This window comes from Nothoprocta perdicaria, unplaced genomic scaffold (assembly GCF_003342845.1).
Source record: "Nothoprocta perdicaria isolate Ctin4 unplaced genomic scaffold, notPer1 scaffold_314, whole genome shotgun sequence".
NCBI classification, from domain to species: Eukaryota; Metazoa; Chordata; class Aves; order Tinamiformes; family Tinamidae; genus Nothoprocta; species Nothoprocta perdicaria.
In genome coordinates, this window is record NW_020455549.1 from 232059 (window position 1) to 252935 (window position 20877).

Sequence of the window (20877 nt, forward strand, 5' to 3'; positions counted from 1 at the left end):
GTACTAGTGGGGATTATAATAATCTGGACACAATCAGAACGATGATATTCGAGAGCTAACTAAAGCAGTAGTTTCTGAGGAAAAAAAAGTCTCATTTCCATGTCTATAAATTCCAAGCTATTTTTTTAAAAATTATTTTGATTCTTGCAACCTAACTGACCTTAATTAGTTATGTTCAACATGAGTTGCTACTTTTTCTTTTCCAGTTAGCATGTAAATAAAACGTTTGCTTCAGTATTTAGTTCTCTTTATAACACAGCATGAACCTAGGACTTGTAATCAGCATGATGCATGCGTAAACAGAGAGTAAATGTCGATGCCGTTAGATCCTCGGTGCCCTTAGTTTGGGTGGCTCAAATGAAGCTGGGGTGGGATTTACACCCCGAGCGAGGTATTTAACCTAGCTTGGTTAAAAGATTCATTGTGTGAAGTGCCATTAGTGCCATTAGTCTAGTAGCAGTGCAGAATAGATGATGCTTAGTGCTGCGGGAGGGTTTGTTAGAAATGGTCTTTAAAATCTAATCCTTGCTTTCTCTCAGGCTGCAAAGCGCTAATATAAGCAGAAATAAGGCCTCGAGTTTTGCCTTGACTACTTATGTAATATAGGAGAATGCAAAGGACAACAGGAGCAAAGGGTTTTTTTTGTCTTTTGGGCACATGTGCTGTATTTCTAGGCTGCTAATATGTGAAGCAGCAGCAGGCTGCAGGGCTGTGCTAATCAGCGTGTGGCTTTTGCAGGGTACTACCGAAATCGAAATAAAGAAGAAGCCCGGCGGCTCTCTGCTGGTCTCCATGGATCAGATGAACGCGTCCTACGGGAGGAAGGATCGAACCAACAGCGTCATGACGGTCTTGACCAACACGCTGGTGGAGGGTAGGTGTGCAGGGAGGTGCCTGGGCAGGAYGCGCGCCGGGATTGCCCCGTTGTGGCGCGGCCGAGGTCKGTGGGACCGCTGCTCCGGGCGCCTYGGGGAGCTCTTGCAGCTCTGCGGAGACCTGGGTCTGCCCGGGGGCGCTTGTGCAGAGCCAGAGGCTGCCCCACCGGGGGCAGGGGCCTTCCCGGGCACACGGGCGGCCGGGTCTGCTCCATCTTTGCAAGAGGCTGCTGGGTGCTCTGTTGAACTTGCCAGGATGCCTCCTCGGAGCCTTYGCTCGGCTAATGAGCTTGTGCTGCAGAGCACCCTCGTGGGCACCAGGCRGGGAGTGTAGGATGGCAAGCACCGACGGCTCTGCAGAGGTCAAGTGTCGCTCAGCGGAGACCTGACGAGCCTTACAACCCTATTACAGAATCACAGAATATTCAAGGTTGGAAGGGACCTCTAGTCCAACCATCTAGTCCAACATCTAGTCCAACCTTCCCACTCAAGCAGGCACACCTAGAGCATGTGGCACAGGGCGGCATCCACGTGGGTTTTGAAGACCTCCAGAGAAGGAGACTCCACAACCTCCCTGGGCAGCCTGTTCCAGGGCTSTGTCACCCTCATAGTGAAGAAGTTCTTCCTCACATGGAGATGGAACTTCCTGTGTTTCAACTTACACCCATTTCCCCTKGTCCTATCGCTGGCCACCAATGAGAAGAGCTTGGCCCCTTCTTCCCTGCATTCTCCCTTCATGAACTTATACATGTTAATCAAATCCCCTCTCAGCCTTCTCTTCTCATGTGCGTGCCCTTGAGACATAAAGAATTTCCATATCCATGCTTTTTTTGCAATAGGGACCACACASTGTGGAGAGTATAGGAGTAAAGCAGTGTGTGATGATACAGAAGGACTGTCCKGTGCCCCCCTGCCCCGAGGACTGGAGAGACCCTGCTCCGTTTACAGCCCACACGAGCAAGCTCCGAGCTGCGCTGAGCTGGCAAGTTGGCAGCTGTCAAAAGAGGAAGGGACTTGAGAGCGATGGCAGCTCTGAAAGAGGCAGCGCGCAGAGACGAGGTTTCCAAATCTGTTGTGCAGGAGCCGGCAAGAATTTGTGAACAGCAGCCATACGAGGTTGATGATCTCAAATTCCTGCTGTCTCCTGCAATAAAATTGCATGAAAACGGAATATACTTAGAAACAGAGCAAGGTTCTTCTGCTGCTTCCCTCCTGCGCAAACGCCTACGGGCTGCRGTGCTACGGTCCTCTTTTTTAACTTTAGAAATTCCAAGGCAACTAAATACCAAGCAACCAAAGAACCAATCAGAAAGAGGGAGCGATGGTCTTTTCCCTACCATAAAAAATATAGCATGGGGATGAACAGCTGTAGAGCCTCAGTGGAATCACCACAAGACAAAAATCAGGGGCAGGAGGGAAATTTCTTGATTTCCCTCCCCGCAGCCATTTGAAATGAAKTCAGTTTTAAAAAATGGACGCCGCGTTATGTTTGGTTCTGTAAATGGATGTGATTTGTCTTAATCAGCTTCTTGCTATTTACGTTCTTTTTGCAGCATTATGTCATTTATTTCCTCTTTTAGACTCTGTCTGCATTCAACATTGAATCCATTTGACTTCAAGATTATTTAAAACAGGCCCCAAACATGGTTTAGAATCTATTGATTTAAATTATTTTACCTTGATGGTTCTAAGTTAAATATGTGCCACCATTTAGAATAATATGAATTGAARTAGGAGATGCACAAACTTGCATTGCACGAATGTAAAAATGTCCTTTCTGGCAAACTAGTGCAGTGTGGGGTGTTGGTAGTGTATGACTGCAAGGAGCTCGTGGAGCTCCGTGCAGGACCTGACCTGACGCTCTGTGTCTGTCCCAGTGACCTGCAGAATAGGTGGCCTTGGTGATGACGTTCGGTGCTTACTGATTGCTGGCATTAAGCTACTGCTGAGCGTCATGAAGTTCCTTGTGGGCTTTTTAGGTACCTACAGCAAAATACATTTTTCCTCAAGAATTTTTGATTGTTATGTAAGCAGGAAGAGTCAAGAGAGAAGTTCAGGACAGGCAAGATGAGCAAGTTAGTATTTTAGCCATGCTAAGAGTCAACCAGATGTGACAACATTAAAGGTAAAGACTGAAATCCATTGCTACTGTTTTTTGTAACTCCAGAGCTGGAAGAGTCCCAGAGAAAGTGTCCCCCTTGCTGGTACAAATTTGCCAACACATTCTTGATTTGGGAATGCCACCCGTACTGGATGAAGCTGAAGGAGATAGTGAACTTAATAGTCATGGATCCTTTTGTTGACCTGGCCATCACCATCTGTATCGTGCTGAACACTCTGTTCATGGCCATGGAGCACCACCCTATGACCCCAGAGTTTGAACACGTGCTCTCCGTAGGAAACCTGGTAAGACGGCGTCAGTAAATGTGCCTTGAGCATCTGTCGGGGCTCACTGTTGAGGCAGACCTTAAAGAGCTGCTGTTACAGCTTCCTAGGRGACACTGAGGCACATGAGCTGCCCTCGCTGCTGTCCAAAATGTTGGTTACAGAGTGTGTTTTGGGTCAAAAAAATGTTATAGTTCAAATCTGTCTCTTAATGCATTGTTTGATTACACCAATGATCAGAAAATGAGCCAAAGGGAATCTCCGTATGCCTGTTACTTTCTGTGTCTTTCCTCACCACTCCAGGTTTTCACTGGAATTTTCACAGCAGAAATGTTCCTGAAGCTTATAGCTATGGATCCCTACTATTATTTCCAAGAAGGCTGGAACATCTTTGATGGATTTATCGTCTCCCTCAGTTTAATGGAACTGAGTCTGGCGGATGTGGAAGGACTTTCAGTGCTGCGATCTTTCCGATTGGTATTTCATATTCCAAATCCTTTTCTGAATGTTCCTATCTTGCAGCTACTAGAAAACTTTTGTCGTAATTGAGTTAGGTAAAATGGAAAAAGCAAGCCTTTCCTTTTTCTGTGTTGGGGAATTTCTGCCCGGTTTTCCTCTTTGTTCTAGATGAAATTGAATGTAATGCYTTTTTTGTTGTTGTTGTTGTTGTGTTTTGTAGCTGAGAGTCTTCAAACTAGCCAAGTCCTGGCCCACTCTGAACATGCTGATAAAAATCATCGGTAACTCAGTGGGCGCTTTGGGGAACTTGACCTTGGTGCTAGCCATCATCGTGTTCATCTTTGCTGTGGTGGGCATGCAGCTCTTCGGCAAAAGCTACAAGGAGTGTGTCTGCAAGATCAATCCGGAGTGTGAGCTACCCCGCTGGCACATGCACGATTTCTTCCACTCCTTCCTTATTGTCTTCCGTGTGTTGTGTGGGGAATGGATTGAGACCATGTGGGATTGTATGGAAGTGGCAGGACAGGCCATGTGCTTGATTGTCTTCATGATGGTCATGGTCATCGGAAATTTAGTGGTCAGTAAATGGTTACTGATGGTCTTTATGGGTTGCCTCTCGGGGGGTTAGAACACGGGGAGATCAAAGGACGAGATCTGTGAGTCTTCCAGCTCTGTCCAGGGCCTTCATGGCCTTTGGCTCTTGAACAGTCCTGCTGACTTGGGTAGCACAGTGCCAAGGCTTTGTTCTGCTTGACTGGGGTCTTAACAGTTGCCCATCAAAAAAGAATCCTGGCCCTTGGCAATAAAAGCTGGAGGTGCGAAACCCTCAGTGAAAGGGGACAAATCCACATCCYGCCTGAGGGGGGAAAAGAAGCTGGTGAAAAGCACAGCCTGGCTTTCAAATTGCAGCAGTAATAACTTGGTAAGCGAGGGAAGGTCCGGAAGCAAAAAGAAGGTTGGAAGTTTCTTCTAAAATCTGCCCACTAGCTCAATCATGAGGTATGGTTGTGTGCAAGAATCGGCTGGTGAAATTGCACTGCCTGGTGTGTGGGAGGTTAGACTAGATCATGATGTTTCCTTCTGGTCTTAAGTTTTCTGAAAAAAAAAAAATCTATGGAGGAAAAAATAATCAAGAATGGCGTAGTGCGAACAGTTGCATATCTTAAAAGGAGTGTTGCTTTCTCCCAGAAGACATGTCTCACCAAGGGATTTTGACAAAATAAACCTTTGGGACTACAAGTGGATGTGGGCAAGGAAAGAGAGCAGGGAGCGATTGCTCAGAATGCCTGGGCTTGGCAYGCCGCCTTTGAGCCAGACATGGGGCCCAACTGTTAACACTGAATTCACATCCCTTGAATCGCTGCTGCTCAAATCCCTCCCTTGAACRTGTGCAGTCTGGATCCTGCAGTGAGGTCCATGTCAGAGGCCCTTTTACGTGCGCCGAGCCCCGCTGGGGGCAGCGGGGCTGGGTGCTGCGCAGGGCTCCGGGCATGGAGTGAATTGCAGGATTGGAGCTTTGATCCCGAGTCCCGGGCACCTCGGCAGGTCTGTTGGGCACCCAAGCTGGGTCTCAGGGTGGGGTCTGGAGGCTTAGCTGTAACCAGCAGCAGGACTCAGGTGACAAAAGCCTCATGCCAAGCTTTGGAASTGTGTTACCCTTGTGGATGAGCGCAGTCGGAGCTCTGCCAAGCGTGACCTCTTCTCCTGCAGGTGCTGAACCTGTTCCTGGCCTTACTTCTGAGCTCCTTCAGCGCAGACAACTTAGCAGCAACGGACGATGATGGGGAGATGAACAACYTGCAGATCTCGGTCATTCGCATCAAGAAGGGCATTGCTTGGATCAAGGCGAAAGTGCGTGAGTTCATGCAGACTCATTTCAAGCAGAGAGAGGCAGACGAGGTCAAACCCTTGGACGAATTGTACGACAAGAAGGTGAACTGCATTGCTAACCATACAGGGGCCGACATCAACAGAGACATTGATTACCAGAAGAACGGCAATGGCACCACCAGTGGAATTGGGAGCAGTGTGGAGAAATACATAATAGATGAAGACCACATGTCCTTCATCAACAACCCCAATCTCACTGTCCGGGTACCTATTGCTGTGGGTGAATCGGATTTTGAAAATCTCAACACAGAAGATTTCAGCAGTGACACGGATCCTGATGGGAGCAAAGAGGTAAGGGAAAAAAATGCTAAGGAATCATTYAGCTCTGTTGTGAGTACCTTGGGAGGGAGACCTGGGTGGTTCCAGCAYGAGAATTACTTTAGTTTGTGGTACTGTCTTTGCACCCAGGACAGAAGCCTCTTTCTTGTGCTAGTTGTGCTCTGTGGCGAGCCACAAATGCCAGCGAAGGTGTTTAGTTGATTCAGGCGTAAGGTCAAAGTCAGCATTGATGAAAACTGTGCGTCCTGTAAATACGAGATGAAAGCAGGGCCAGAGTTTAACGAGAGGAGGCGAGGAACAAACTTCCTTTACAGTAAATATGGTGAATCGTTGCTTAATCAACACCAAGCTCCGCGTTTGGTGGCATCTAATTATAGACTGGATTGGGTTTTATTTTGTGTTCAAGAAACTTGATGACACCAGCTCCTCTGAAGGTAGCACCATTGATATAAAGCCCGAAGTGGAAGAAGTCCCCGTGGAGGCACCGGAGGAGTATCTGGACCCAGACGCGTGCTTCACCGAGGGTAAGCAGCGCTAAGGGGAGCATGCATGCGAGTGAAGAAGCCCCGAGCTGTTACTGGGAACTGTCTGCTATAAACTTACTTTAAGGTTAGGTCTCATGGTGGCTCAGGGCTGGCTATTGGCTTGTTTTGAATTAGTTTGGAAGCATTTGCAGGATGAAGGCTTTGGAGATATAGGAGCTATTGAAAGGAGCTAGATGATCTACAGCTAAGGCAAGTTGGTCTGTTGTACAATTGATACCTGGACTATTCTCAGGTAGAAAAACCTGACTTCTCTCTTTTCTTTTTCTTTTTTTTTCCTTTATTTTTTCCCCCTTGATGGCCTCAATGTCTTTCTGTGACTGATTCGATACAGCTATTCCCATGGCAAAGATATTTTAAATGGTTCAAGGTTATTTTATCAGCAAGTTCTCCGTTCCATTCCTGTCAAGTGCATGGATTCCTCACCACATACAACTAGCTTAATCTGTTCGCAAAATGGTGTTAATTCCAGTGGTCAGATAGAAAAGTGATTAAAACATCATGAAAACCTCTAAAACACACAATTTTAACAGAAATGCAACATCTCTAATGCTGTTTGCCCCCGAATCACTGTTAGGCAAAGACATTTTACATTCTTACATTTTCTTCTCTTTGATTTCATGAAAAGTGGGGCTCAGTCTCTGCACTCTCCCTTTGCAGGTTGCATGCAGCGCTTTAAGTGCTGTCAGGTCAATATTGAGGAAGGGCTGGGAAAGTCTTGGTGGACCTTGAGGAAGACTTGCTTTCTCATTGTGGAACATAACTGGTTTGAGACGTTCATCATCTTCATGATCCTACTGAGCAGTGGGGCTCTGGTGAGTACAGTGTAGAAATATATATAGCCTCTTTGCATTAAGTTAGGAGACATCTACAGGGCAAAGTTGTCTATAAGCAATTTGGTGAGATAGAAAGCTATATCGATGATTCTTGGAAATCAACACAGTTATGTTGTGGGAGATACTCTACAAAAACCTTAATGATTTTGCCGAGTTGAAATTAAGGGTGTGGAAATCTGGGTTCTGATCATAGCCTGATGTAAACTGTGATGATTTCAGGTAAAGCCAGTCTGTATCTGTCTTTCACATTATCAAAAGTGGAATTGTTGCAACTAGTAGAGCAGAGAAGTTGCAGTTGAAAGAAATGTCATTCCACTCTTTGTCTTGATACAGTCTGAGTAAACTTTTGCCATGTAGAATTGTGGAGTAGATCTCATATCATTGACGAGAGTACCTGGTTATTTCCCAGGCTTTTGAGGATATTTACATAGAACAGAGAAAAACCATCCGGACCATCCTGGAGTATGCAGACAAGGTCTTCACTTACATTTTTATCCTGGAGATGTTGCTGAAATGGTGTGCTTATGGTTTCGTCAAGTTCTTCACTAACGCCTGGTGCTGGCTGGATTTCCTCATTGTGGCTGTATGTATCCTCTTCTCTTACTTCTCATTGGGAAAAAAATACTAGTTTGAAGAGTTCTGGGGTCGTGTTTTCTCCTGAGCGCTGATATGAATCTCGAGTAGCTGTAAGTTTCTAAAACATGAGGAAAGGTGAAACCTCTGAGCCCACCGAGTATTGCTCGTGTTCCCTGTGCAAGTGTGGACGTTCTGCCTTGCTAGGGAGCCCGTGCAGATGGCAAAGGGTTTTCCAGCCTTTCCTCATGCTGGAATGGTGGCCTCTAAAGGGCCTTCCTGCACGCTGAGCTGTTGGCAAGGGTCAGCAGCGGGAGAACTGCTGGGTGCAAACGGGCCAGGGCCTAAGGTCGGACACGGACACCCGGTGTTCTCCATGGGATTTGTTGGCATGGGAGGATGAGGAGCAGTTTAGCTCAGGAGTAAAGGTAAAAGAAAGGACCGTGTCAAGCAGCAGAGGCAGCAACTTGTTGGCTGGAGACCCTAGTGTGAATAGAGGAGGTGGTGGTCAGTGTGGATGGATCAGCGTCTAATTCTGCTGGAATGCCTCTGCAGAACCTCTCTGAGACTGAGAACAAGGACAGTAGAAATGACAGTAACAGCAAGGTCACTGAAATGGAATTTATGCTGTCACAAATGGTAAAGACTTAAGGGAATTCTATAGGACTCGAAGTCCTAAGGATTGTAGAAAGTGGAAGTTTAGGATCCCAAATGTGTGGATTCTCTCAAAAAATATTGTCACATCCAGTTGTGAAATGATATCCTAGTGAGTGCCCCAAGAGCAAGTCTTGGGGCAAGACTTGGGGCAACCAGTCAAACACACAGACAAACAAAAAGGCATTTTTCCAAATCCCATGGTGGGATAAAGAATATTTTCAATGTTTCACGTGTGCCAAGTTACTGTTCGGTGCCATTAGCACTCTGGAAATATTTCGAAGTGGGTGGAGGAACTATCCTTGGAATTCAAGGGCAGAAGTGACTCAAGATGTCTACATTTCTGATGGAGAACTGAATATTTAAGAAAGGAGGGGGGAAAAAGAAGTCCTCTCTGCTGCCTCAACAGCTTTCATTTTTTGCACACATCTGAAGAAAGAACTCTTCTGAAAATACCCGCATCTCTTTCCCTGCCTTGGACTGGAGTGGGAGGACCAGTGCGGACACGAGATACCACCTCCTTCCGCACGGCTTTGCCACGAGTGTTTCGCAGTCACGCGATGGAGAAGAGGAGAAGAAGCCTTTGCGTCACAGCAACGCTCTTGAATGTTATTTTTCAGGTTTGATAGCATTCAAATAACCCTCCTCCTCAGATTCCCAAAGACTGCTGGGTGTATTTGTGAAGAGAAAATCTTTTTTGGGCTAATAATGAAGACTTCTGCCTTTCAGTCAATTTACAATTCCTTTGGCCTTGCCTCGGTACCCGCCGTGTATCCTGCTGGAGTCCTGAGGGAATAACCCTGGGAAGAGCCGCTGGAAGCTAAATTAGCCACTAGAAATTTCACTGCCGTTTTGTCAGTTCAACTTGGGAGTAAGGCATTATCCTAAGGGAGAGAAGCTCCGAAATTGAGGATTCAATTAAGGCTTTCCCCCGTGGTTTTCATGGAGAGAAATGCCGCACTTTGTGCCTGTGGACCTTCCAGCCCCTACCTCCTGCATAGCTCAAGATTGGGGATCTGAATCCTGGTGAGTTTTCCACCAAATCCTCTGGCTGCTGTGTTGAAGAAGCCCCCTCTTCAGAGCTTCCCGAGGGCTGGCGGTGGCCTTGGGCTTGGGAGAACCACATCTAAGAAGGCCGTTTGTTTCGGGGCAGATGTGAAGACAGAGGAAGCGCGAACACCCGCCGTACAAGGTGGAATCCGCACCCCACAAGCGCCAGCAGCTTCTCTAATTCTTCCCCACATCCCTCCTAGCCGAGATTGCAAACAGGGCCATATGGAGCCGTCCGGGCGCCGTTACCAAAGCTGTGGTGGGTAGAGGTCACCTGCTGCTGTTGGATGAGGAAATACCTGGGAATACCTTCCTTCCCGTTTGCAGCGGGGAAGAGGCTGTTACAACCCACTCTCCTAGAAGGGGGTGCTGCAGATGGAGCTTGGGCTCTGCAAAGAGCCTGGGTTCAGCGTCTCGTGTCGCTGGGGCAGAGCCCAGCGGTGAAGGAAGGCCAGAGGCCGGCCCAGCAGCTATGCCGCGTGCTCCGCTGTTGGAAATGTGCCCCTCACGTTGCCCTGGAGTTGTGGGGGCTTTTCTTAAGGCTCGTCCTTGCAGTTACCTCTTGAAAGGAGGATAAAGAGGAATTGTCCTATTTGGAGTATGAGCTGAAGAGCGAAAAGCAAAACAGCTACGGGAGGAGCTCTCAGGGTTTTCCAGTATTTGTTGCTGTATATGGATGCCATTCCTTTTTTTCTTTTTTTGTCCCCCCTGCAAGGGTTGCCTACTGTTCTTATCTGTGTCTGTAGTGTAAAGTGAGGACGTCCAGAAGTTGTAGAGCCTAAATTTGATTCCAGGCTGCTGAAGAAAACGCGTTCTCTTTGTGGTTGTAATGTTGAGTGTAAGATGCTAAAGCTTCAGGAGGCACCCAAGTGCTCGAGAGTTGCCCTGCTATAAGCCACCATCTCCCCGTGCTTGGGTTTTTAAGGCAGTAACGGTTGGCTTTAGTACCGCAGACGGATCGGATCGGATGCAGCGTCGCTTCTCGGAGCTGTTTGGGCAGAAGCAAGTCCCGCTGCCGTCCCCGCAGCCGCTGCGCCGCGGCCCGAGCACGGAGGCTCGCTGTGCAGGTGGAGTGCAGGTTGTGCACTGTGTGTATTTATCTGTATTCTTTCTCATAGGTACCTTTAAAATTTGGCTTAATTTAATGGGAGCCGCTGGGATCCTGCAGACAGTAAAGGGCGAGGGTAAGGTTTTTGTCATGCGTTTGGGCTCTTCCTTCCCACAGACCCCTTCTCCGTCCGTGTGTCTCTGCCTCTCTCTCACTTATCTCCCCCCTCTGTTTTTTTCTTATGCCTCTCTCAACCGCATTATTTCCTTCCAGGTCGTTTCAGTCAAGTGAAGTAGGCAGCTGGTGTCATGTCTTCGGGATTAATCTATGGGGGCGCAGGCTGGCAGCCTGGGCAAGCAGTGCTAGGGGACTCATTCTAACAGTCTGGAACCTTTTTTTTTTCTTTTTTTCTTTCTTTCTTTTTCTTTCTCTTTTTTTTTTTTCTTTCTTTCTTTCTTTTTTTTTCTTGTTTTCTTTTTATTTCTGTTTTCTGTGTAGGTCTCTTTAGTCAGCCTTATAGCTAATGCCCTGGGCTACTCGGAACTAGGTGCCATAAAGTCCCTTAGGACACTAAGAGCCTTGAGGCCTTTAAGAGCGTTGTCCCGATTTGAGGGGATGAGGGTAAGATGCCATTAGCAGCCGATCCTTCTGCATGCCTGTGGAGCGGGTTTTTTAAGCATGCTAGAACTGATCAAACTGGTGGAAAGAAACTTCCAAACGGAATCATGATGCAGCTGCTGACTTGATCACCTCTCTCGTCCCCGTCCCTCACCCTGCCCGCTGCTGCACGCTCCCCCCCTAAGAAGGGGAGATGCATTAAGCTGCCTCATTACATTAATTACTGGCCCAGACCACATGCCATTCGTAGACGACGTTAACACTTGGCTGTTCTCATTTAGCCTGGCTTTTACCTCTAGCATCCGAGGGGGCTTCTCAGCTGTAACCTTTTATTTGGAATCTAGGGAGAATCACCAGGTGCAAAGAAGCAGAATTTGAACCGCCCCCGAGTCCCTGTCCCTTCTCGCTGGTGGCCACGGGGCGGGATTTGATGGAAGGAGCAGCAGAGGGGGGTTCAAAATGCAAAGTGCCTGCAAGCAGGCAAAATGGTAAAATGTGGCTTCCTTCCCTGGCTCACTCAGGCCGGCAGGAGGGGACTGGTGGGGAGCTCAGCTGGTGGGGAGAAAAAACCCTTTTTAAAAAGGGTTTGGTTTAATTCCTCTTGTTGCACCTTGTTGTTCTCGGTCCAGTCTGGTGGCGACTGGAGGCCTTGTCTGAGAGCGAAGCTTTTCCTTTCCACTCCCTCCCTTTTACCATGCTTTTCTGGTCCCCCGTCCTGTCGTGGTGGAACTAGCGGTAAAGCACAAGCAAAGCATTGAACTTAGCAAGCTTTCCTCAACCTGCAGACAGCACCCCTGGCTCGGGGCTACGAAATTCTTGCAGCATCTTGCTGCTTTGCCACTAATATTCTGTAGTTTGGTGTGCTGCTTTTTTTCCCCCCTTTTTTTGATTGAAATAATCTCATAAGAACATGCCAAAAGAAACCCTGTACATTTCTCTAAGTAAAGGTATGTTGTGTTAGTGGGTTTGCTGCAGCTCCTAGAACAGTAGTAGAAGTTTGTGCTAGACCTCAGTTAACTCACAATTAGCAATACATTAATTAAAAAAAAAAAAAAAAAGGAAAACACACAAAGGGAAAATTGCCATATGGGAAAGAAGGCTGTGATTTGCTCTACACAAACAAGAAATTCCTATGCTCAAAGCAGGGAATATACAGGGCAGTAAAATCGATACGGAATTATCCCGACCACCCAGTAAGCCTGTTATGTGCCTAAAACCAGTTACTTTTCCCTTTGTTTTGACTTTAAGACACGCGTTGCTGCCATGGCCAGCCAGAACAATTCCCCCGAGGCGGGGCCTAGCAATCCCCAATGTCTTTGCCAGGGAAACCCAAAGTGCAGTTCTTTGCTTTCCTCGCCTCCGTGGCAATCTGCAGCGCGGAGAGCTTGAGCGCCGCCGGGAGCGCGACCGTGCTGCTGCGCAGGGTGCATGCATCGCCGCCACCGCCGGCGCGCACGGAAAAGCCACCTTCCTCCCTCGTGGCGGCTGCCGAGCCGGAAAGATGCGGCAGCCTCCGAGCTCGTGCCATGGTATGTGCGAGTGCCCAGGTTGGCGATACCCCCCCGCTCGTTGCCCGCGGTCCCCGCGCCCGCGGCGTGGAGGAGAGGGGAGATGCAGCCCGGAGCTGCCGCATGCAGGACGACGGCTTCGAACCTGCAGCGGAGGGGTCTGCCGCAGGAGCCTGCGGAGGAGAGCGCGGTGCGAGGAGGCGTTCAGTGACCCCTTGGAGAGGGACCGTCCCCAGCCCCAGGGGACGCGAGGAGGCGGCCGCAGCCCCGAGGAAGGAACGTGGCTTTTCTGCGCAGAGCCCGCCTCGCTGCATGCTCCGCGCTCTGCCCCTTGGCCTTGCTTCGTCGCCAAGACCATCTCGGTGTCTCCAGCGCCTCTCGGGCTCGCCGGAGCCCTGGCGGGGCCTGCTCCTGCTGCCGGCCGCGCCGCGGCTGCCGGCTCCGCGCTGCAAACAGCCCTGTTTGAAAGTGGGGAATGGCCGTAAGGGCCCTGCGGGAGCCACGGGTGTCTCGCCAGACCCGGCTCCGAGCGCTGCAGGCAGGAGCCTGGTCGTTACCGAAGAGACCCTGAGCCTCCTTCGTATCCCTTCTCCCTCTCGGCATCTCCAATTATTGAATGCGATTGTTTAACTAAAAGAAAAAAATCCCAAATCAAAAGCAGCAAAGCCAACAGCCTGGCCTGTTTTGTTTTAAAAAACAGACCTTCCGTCGATGGCTTTTAAGCAGGTTTCTCACGCCGCTTGGAATAAGTTCACTGCCGCCTTTGCCTGGAGTAAATGCCACCGATCTCTCCGTGGCCTTACCTCCAATTCCCCCCCAAAAAACAGCTGTACTGATGCTTGCTGTCTCCTGCCTTGTGTTTTATACTGAAACTTTTTCCCACCCCTTCCAACACAGGTGGTTGTCAACGCCTTGGTTGGCGCTATCCCTTCCATTATGAATGTGTTGTTGGTCTGCCTTATCTTCTGGCTGATTTTCAGCATTATGGGGGTTAACCTGTTTGCCGGGAAATATCATTACTGCTTTAATGAAACAGCTGAGGAGCGCTTTGAGATAGATATTGTTAACAACAAGACCGACTGCGAGGCACTGATGCCACCCAACTCCACTGAGATTCGATGGAAGAACGTGAAAATTAATTTTGACAACGTTGGGGCAGGATATCTCGCACTTCTGCAAGTTGTAAGTCTTGCCTTTGCCACCTCCCTTGTATTGGTAAAAATGAGCTTCTCTGAAGTATTTTCTCTGTTTTTGACTGCTTTCCTCCCTGCATGTAATACAGCGTTTCCGTGAATTCCCCTGGGGTTGGCTTCTGAAGTACAGTCCCTGTCTCATCTCTCGCCCCTGTGTCAAGTTTGAGTCTCCAGTGCAGGAAGTGGCCCTGAAAGACCCCACCAAACCCCCCATGAGACCACAAGGAATCCATACATTTACACTAAATGAAAAGGAACATGTTTAAATAGTGTCCAAGTCCATTATAAAGGGAGGGGAGGAGTGCCAGGGAACCCTTGGTAGAGCTGACACCGGTCAGACTTGTGCATTTTCTCTCCAGATGAGTTCTGTCTAAGAGAGCCTGTGTTTTCTTTGCTAGGCAACTTTCAAGGGCTGGATGGACATCATGTATGCGGCGGTGGATTCCAGAAAGGTAAAGTACACAGCCACATACAGTCTCAGCTCCCCATTGCTCTGCTCTTTTGTCTTCTTTAAATTCAAAAGAAAGAAAACTGTGCTTACACTGGTTATTTACGTTGTGATTATGTTTAGTTTGCTGCTGTTAGTGAGTAAAAGACAACAAATCCCGGAAGAGCAAGAGTCTGGTGGCTTTGAGTAGGAAAATTCCTCTTGGAGGTTCTACTCCAAGTGAGAAAGAATACACCCAGAATCTGTATTTCATTAGAACGAAGTATGGAGAGGATTTAGCCAGGAGCATCTCCATGAACCTTGCACCTACCTGGGAACCCAAGTCCCTGTCTGAATCCAGTTTCAGGAATCCTGAAACGGCTGGAATTCTTCCTTGAGGCACTTTTCTTGTTCTCGCATGCTGCAGTCATGCAATTACCTCTGTGTTCCCTTTTCCCCTCTGGTCTGCTGGCTGTAGCAAGTTAAAATCTCTCGATGGTTTTTTTGGAAGCTTGTTGTGATTTGGGGGAGTCTCCCCTCCCCTAGCTTCCCTGCATGTACTTGCAGTACACACACACACACACACACACACACACACACACACACACACACACACACATTTTTTTGCTTTACTTCAAGCAGTGTGAGGACACTAAGATTCCCAATATAACCACAGCTTACGGTGCATGACTGCCTTACGTGTGGATACTTGGAAACGTGACTAATGCTTCTCTCACAGCCCTGTTGTGGCAAGTGCTGGAGCTGTTGTGCAATCCAGGACATATTGTCTGGTTGCGTTTTCTTTGATTGCACCCATTGCCTTCGTAGAAATCTGGAGGAAAGAGGGATCCAAGGTATAATCTATGTGAGGAGTAAGACGATTCAGTTGCCGTTGCTTTCTCCTTTAGGTAACCTGACTCAAATCTGGTCTAGATTTGTGAGCACCTTTTGGAAAGCTCACCGAACTGTCTTCATGTTAACGGTATTTTATGATGCCTCTGAAACGTCACTTATTTCTTTTCTCCCATTCAGCAAGACGAGCAACCCAAGTATGAGGACAACATTTACATGTACATATATTTTGTAATCTTCATCATCTTTGGCTCCTTTTTCACCCTGAACTTGTTCATTGGTGTCATCATTGACAACTTCAATCAACAAAAGAAAAAGATAAGTGTATGACTTCTGCTGGGGAGTAGGGGAGATGAGACCTAGGCCTGCCTGTTACCACTGTCATTTCCCTTCTCTTTAATGCTGCTTTTCTTCCCTGGAACTTGGGGATTGACATGTGTAAAGTACCTGCTCACGCTGTCTGCATTTTGGAGCAAATGAGAAGCCTCTGCTGACCGTTTGTTGCAAATGAGATAGAGGGAGGTTGAAGGATGTAAAGAAGTAAAGACAAGTTATTCATAGGAAAAATACTCAGTTTTCTTTAAAGGAAACTCAGCATGTCTTGGGTATTAGTACAAGTTAGTTCTGTCTAAAATAGCTGCCACCAACTTCCCATATGGCAGGTATCCTCATGACTTAGCTGGTGTGTGATTCCTTCCCTTCTGGTGGAGGAGCTGATTGTAACCAGTTTTCCTTTTGCCCCTTTACTTTGGAGGTCAAGATATTTTCATGACAGAAGAGCAAAAGAAGTACTATAATGCCATGAAAAAGCTGGGCTCGAAGAAACCTCAAAAACCTATCCCTCGACCTCTGGTGAGTATGATGTGAAGGGAACTGAAGGAAGAAGATGCAGGGCAGACTTTTAAAGGAGCTTCAGCTCCAAAAGCTTCATACTCAACTCCACATCACCACGTTCTTGTGATTATAATGCAGCTATGACCTGAGAAAGGTTAAAGTGCTACAGCCATGGTTGATAGTCATCAGCTGGCTCACTTGAACCAGCAAAACAGTCTGTAAGTCCTGCCTGGCTGGGAGGCCGTCTGTGGAGCAGGAGGTTTCCTGCATTAGTGAGGGACACCTCGCACAGCCAGGCAGCCTTGTGGGTTGCCTTGATGGACACCAAAGTGCATTTCCCTGCCCCATGTGTGACACTGGGTGACTCCCTTAGGTAAGATCTACAGCAGTGCAGACACGTCCTCCTGCCAGTCTGCCTGCTGCTGAGATGAGGCTGCTGGCAGGACCTGAAGGAGGTAGCAGAAATCCAGTATTCTGCAGCCAGAGTCCCTACAGTGATACAGACGCGGCTGCCTTCTCCATCCGTGCATGGAAATGCATCACCCTGCCTTTGCTGCAGGATATGCTGAGAATAATAGGATTTTGGCTTCATGTTTAGGGTTTAAAGAGCAGAATTTTCATACCTTTCCCACAGACGGATTGACCCATGAGGTAGAGTCTACCTTGGAATCTTTGTAACAAAAAGCATGGCAATGCTGTGTCCTCATCCGTGTTTCCCCCAACAATGAAATGGATTTGTTGGCTAGTAATAGACTTCTGTTCAAGCCTGTTTGGTTCCATCTCTCCCCTGTCGCGCAGAACCGCATTCAAGGTGCCGTCTTTGACTTTGTTACTCAGCAAGCGTTTGATATAGTCATCATGATGCTCATCTGCCTCAACATGGTGACCATGATGGTGGAGACGGACACGCAAAGCAAGCAGATGGAGAATATCCTCTACTGGATCAACCTGGTGTTTGTCATCTTCTTCACCTGCGAGTGCGTGCTGAAGATGTTCGCCTTGCGGCACTACTATTTCACCATCGGGTGGAACATTTTTGACTTTGTGGTCGTGATTCTGTCCATTGTGGGTAAGTGCGAGAGCCGTTAGAGGTCTGTGTGTTGTGCAGCTCGCTTTGACATCATCCACAGTGTTTGTGGAGTAGAGCACATCCTTGTCATTGAGGGGGCTGCACCTTTAGCGTTGTGGAGAAACTGGGCAAAATAGTTGTGCAGTGCGAAGCCCTCACTAATGCCTTTTTCTCCCTCTGTTCTTTAATTCATTTCCAGTTTTACTGAGTAAAGACACAATTCCTCTTCCCTTATCTTTATCAAGAAGTATTTTGTTCACCTCATAGGTGTTCATTTTTAAGCACCTTCAAAATGAAGTCCACAGCCAAAATCTGTTATCTCAGCTCTTGTGGCAGAGTTTAGATGTGGAGAGCTAGACACCTCCAGGAAACTACTCATCCGTCCTCATGCAGGTGGAGTGAATCATGCTGCAGCTGTACCTCCCCAGGAAGGAGAACTATTTAGAGAGCCGAACTAACTAGGACTTAGCAGCCTGAGAGGAAGGCATCTCAATCACAGGCCTTTAATAGGGTCTGACCAAGCTGGTCTGTGACCCCAGTCCCTTAGGTAGATTGAGGACCAGAGGCAGACTGCATGTCCCTGTTGTCACACTCCTTCCTTCTCTTCTCCTTTAGGTATGTTCCTGGCTGAAATCATTGAGAAGTATTTTGTATCACCAACCCTCTTCCGAGTCATCCGACTGGCTCGCATTGGACGTATCCTGCGTTTGATCAAAGGAGCCAAAGGAATCCGCACCTTGCTTTTTGCCTTAATGATGTCTTTGCCTGCCTTGTTCAACATTGGCCTCTTGCTGTTCTTGGTCATGTTCATCTTCTCCATCTTTGGCATGTCAAACTTTGCCTACGTCAAGCATGAGGCTGGCATAGATGATATGTTCAATTTTGAGACCTTTGGAAACAGCATGATCTGCTTGTTCCAGATCACCACGTCGGCGGGTTGGGACGGGCTGCTGCTGCCGATCCTAAACCGGCCCCCGGACTGCGACCTCGACAAGGAGCACCCGGGGAGCGGTTTTAAGGGTGATTGTGGGAACCCGTCGGTGGGGATATTTTTCTTCGTGAGTTACATCATCATCTCCTTCCTCATCGTGGTGAACATGTACATTGCCATCATCCTGGAGAACTTCAGCGTGGCCACTGAGGAGAGTGCCGATCCACTGAGCGAGGATGACTTTGAGACCTTCTATGAGATCTGGGAGAAGTTTGACCCCGACGCCACGCAGTTCATCGAATACTCCAAGCTGGCAGACTTTGCTGATGCTTTGGAACATCCTCTCCGCGTCCCCAAACCCAACACCATCGAACTCATTGCCATGGACTTGCCTATGGTAAGTGGTGACAGGATCCACTGTTTAGACATCCTGTTTGCCTTCACCAAACGTGTCCTGGGGGACAGTGGAGAGCTGGACATCCTGAGGCAACAGATGGAGGAAAGATTTGTGGCATCCAACCCTTCCAAAGTGTCTTACGAGCCCATCACAACCACGCTGCGGCGCAAGCAGGAAGAGGTGTCAGCGGTCGTTATCCAGAGGGCTTACAGGGCTCGCCTAGCAAGGCGGGGGTTTATTAGTCGAAAACCCGTCTCCACCAAGTTGGAAAACGGAGGAGCAAACAGGGAGAAAAAGGAAGGCACCCCCTCCACGGCTTCCCTCCCGTCCTACGACAGCGTTACCAAACCGGAGAAGGAAAAACAGCAGCGGGCGGAGGAAGGAAGACGAGAAAGAGTGAAAAGACCAAAAGATGTCAGGGAATCCAAGTGTTGAGACAAAATAAGAAAATTGTACAAATTTAAAAAAAAAATTTGCAAGTGAAAAGATTGTTTACAAACTTCCTGAATTATATCAATACAGAACAGCTGTGGAGACACTTACCTGAAGATCTTATACCAAACATAGTCTGCTTACTGTGTGACAGCGTTGCATCTAAAGCAGTGACCTACCACCTGTTTAAAGGACCCTGTAAACAAACATTTAAAAACAAAAAAAAAAGGATAAAAAAAAAAAAAGGATTTTCTATTGTTCGGGCAGGTGGATACTGCATGTTCCACATCAGTCAATGCAACTTAGGACAAACAAGCAAAATAAAACACACACACACAGAAACAAAACCTGCTGCTGGGATTCATATATTTTTCCAAAGCAGCCAAAAAAATGGATTTTATTTTCCCATTTTGTTGATTATTGAAAGAAAACCCAGAAGTCACAGTGTTACAGGGTTTGTTCATGCAAAACTAGATTTGCATTTAGTTAAGCAGCAAAAGAAAAAGGAAAAAAAAATGTGCAACTAGGCAAAATGGCAAAAAAAAAGAAAAAAGAAACAACCCCCCCATTTAGCCCATGCCATTTAATTGTCATAGTTTATTTGGTATTTATTATCTGCATTCTACTTTCCACATGGGCTTTACTTGGTTTGGGAGAAGGGGTAATCGGGTACGTTCAGCCCGGAGCCACCTCGGGCTGATTTCCCCCCACCAAAGTGCTCGTTCAATGCATAGAAACGACTTGCATGATGGCATGCCGTGACCGGGAACCATGCATGAGGAACCATTAACCACCAGCCACTCAATAATCTGTCCACAGCAGTGTGTTAAGCCATAAATTCGAGGCACTCCACTGAGTCCACTGTATTGGAGAGAAACCGTAACGATCAACGTGCCCTTCACCGGGATTACCGATTCTTAGCGATCTTTTGTAGACCTGCCAGTAGGAGAAAAAAGAAAAAAAAGCAAAGAAACAACAAAAAAAAAAGAAAAAAAAATGAAACAAGCAGCTGACTACCGGTGTGTGTGTATGTTTAACAACGTGTCTTATTTTTTCCCCTCCCCGTCCAGCCGTTTTTGCACACTGGAACGGAGCTAAACCCGACGCTGCTCCGGCCGCGCGAGCTGCCGGCGGCCGAGCACGGCTCGCGGCCCCGTCGCCTCCGGGCCCTGCGCCCCTGGGTGCCCTTCAGTATTTAGCGTTAATTAATATCCCGCCACCATCCTGCAGCGCAGACACTTGATTATTATGATTATTATTATTATTACAGTCCTTTTTGAGGAGGTAAGTGCTAAGGGAAGGAGCACGTGCTCTCCGTTGGCGCGCTGGGTCTCCCGCTGGCACCTGGGCGCCGCATGGGTTCCGTTGCCTCCCGCTTCCCTCGCCACACACGCCTGGGGTTCGTTGTCCCCCTCTTTTTCCCCGTCCCGAAGCACCGCAGCGCCGGGCGCCTTCGCTGTCCCGCCGCCCGCGGGCCCCGCACCGCCCTCCTCGCGCTTCACCGGCCCCGGCTTCGTTAACAGGGGCATTTACCGCCCTAATTAAGGCTCCCCCTAACAGAATGGGGGGGAAATGACCCCGGCCGGGACCCCCCCGGGGGGACAGCGAAGGGCACCCGCCACCATCTGTACAGGCTACCTTGTAAACAGCACAAAACCGAGGCAGAGCTGAGACGCGTGGTTGAACTTTTTAAGAGAATATTATAAATACTGTAATATATCATTTTATTTTATCGGCATGCCTTTTTGTAAATACAAAGGACTACAAAAAAAGAAAAAAAAAGAATAGAATGGCTTCTGGCTTATGCCATTGTCCATGTTTATTTTTATTTTTTTAATATTTTTCCTTTTTCCTTAGACTTTAGATAGCCAGGAAATGTCCCGTTCCCCAGCACCACCACCAAGGGAAAGAAAACCCTGCCCCAAACTAGATGCGGAAGAAAACCAAGCTTCACTGCAAACTACCTTTGCAGCAGCAAAACCCCCTCGTTTTGGGTTCCAACGTGCAATAAGCTGACCACTTCTA

General features: G+C 48.0%; 1 protein-coding gene across 3 annotated transcripts in view; it reads left to right on the forward strand.

The window, feature by feature from the left end:
* Positions 1–19173, forward strand: part of SCN8A (sodium voltage-gated channel alpha subunit 8) — a 36426-nt gene extending 17253 nt beyond the window's left edge. For 2 of the 3 annotated variants that reach the window (XM_026042795.1, XM_026042793.1), the window contains exons 12-26: positions 739–874; positions 3043–3281; positions 3564–3737; positions 3940–4296; positions 5430–5900; positions 6295–6412; positions 7091–7245; positions 7676–7849; positions 11090–11212; positions 13615–13899; positions 14309–14362; positions 15370–15507; positions 15937–16041; positions 16822–17092; positions 17708–19173. In XM_026042795.1, coding sequence (XP_025898580.1) covers positions 739–874; positions 3043–3281; positions 3564–3737; positions 3940–4296; positions 5430–5900; positions 6295–6412; positions 7091–7245; positions 7676–7849; positions 11090–11212; positions 13615–13899; positions 14309–14362; positions 15370–15507; positions 15937–16041; positions 16822–17092; positions 17708–18855 — 3948 coding nt within the window. In that variant the 3' untranslated portion in view covers positions 18856–19173. The remainder of the gene's footprint in view (positions 1–738; positions 875–3042; positions 3282–3563; positions 3738–3939; positions 4297–5429; positions 5901–6294; positions 6413–7090; positions 7246–7675; positions 7850–11089; positions 11213–13614; positions 13900–14308; positions 14363–15369; positions 15508–15936; positions 16042–16821; positions 17093–17707) is intronic. The other variant, XM_026042794.1, reaches the window with a different exon arrangement.
* The last annotated feature ends 1704 nt before the right edge of the window (positions 19174–20877 follow it).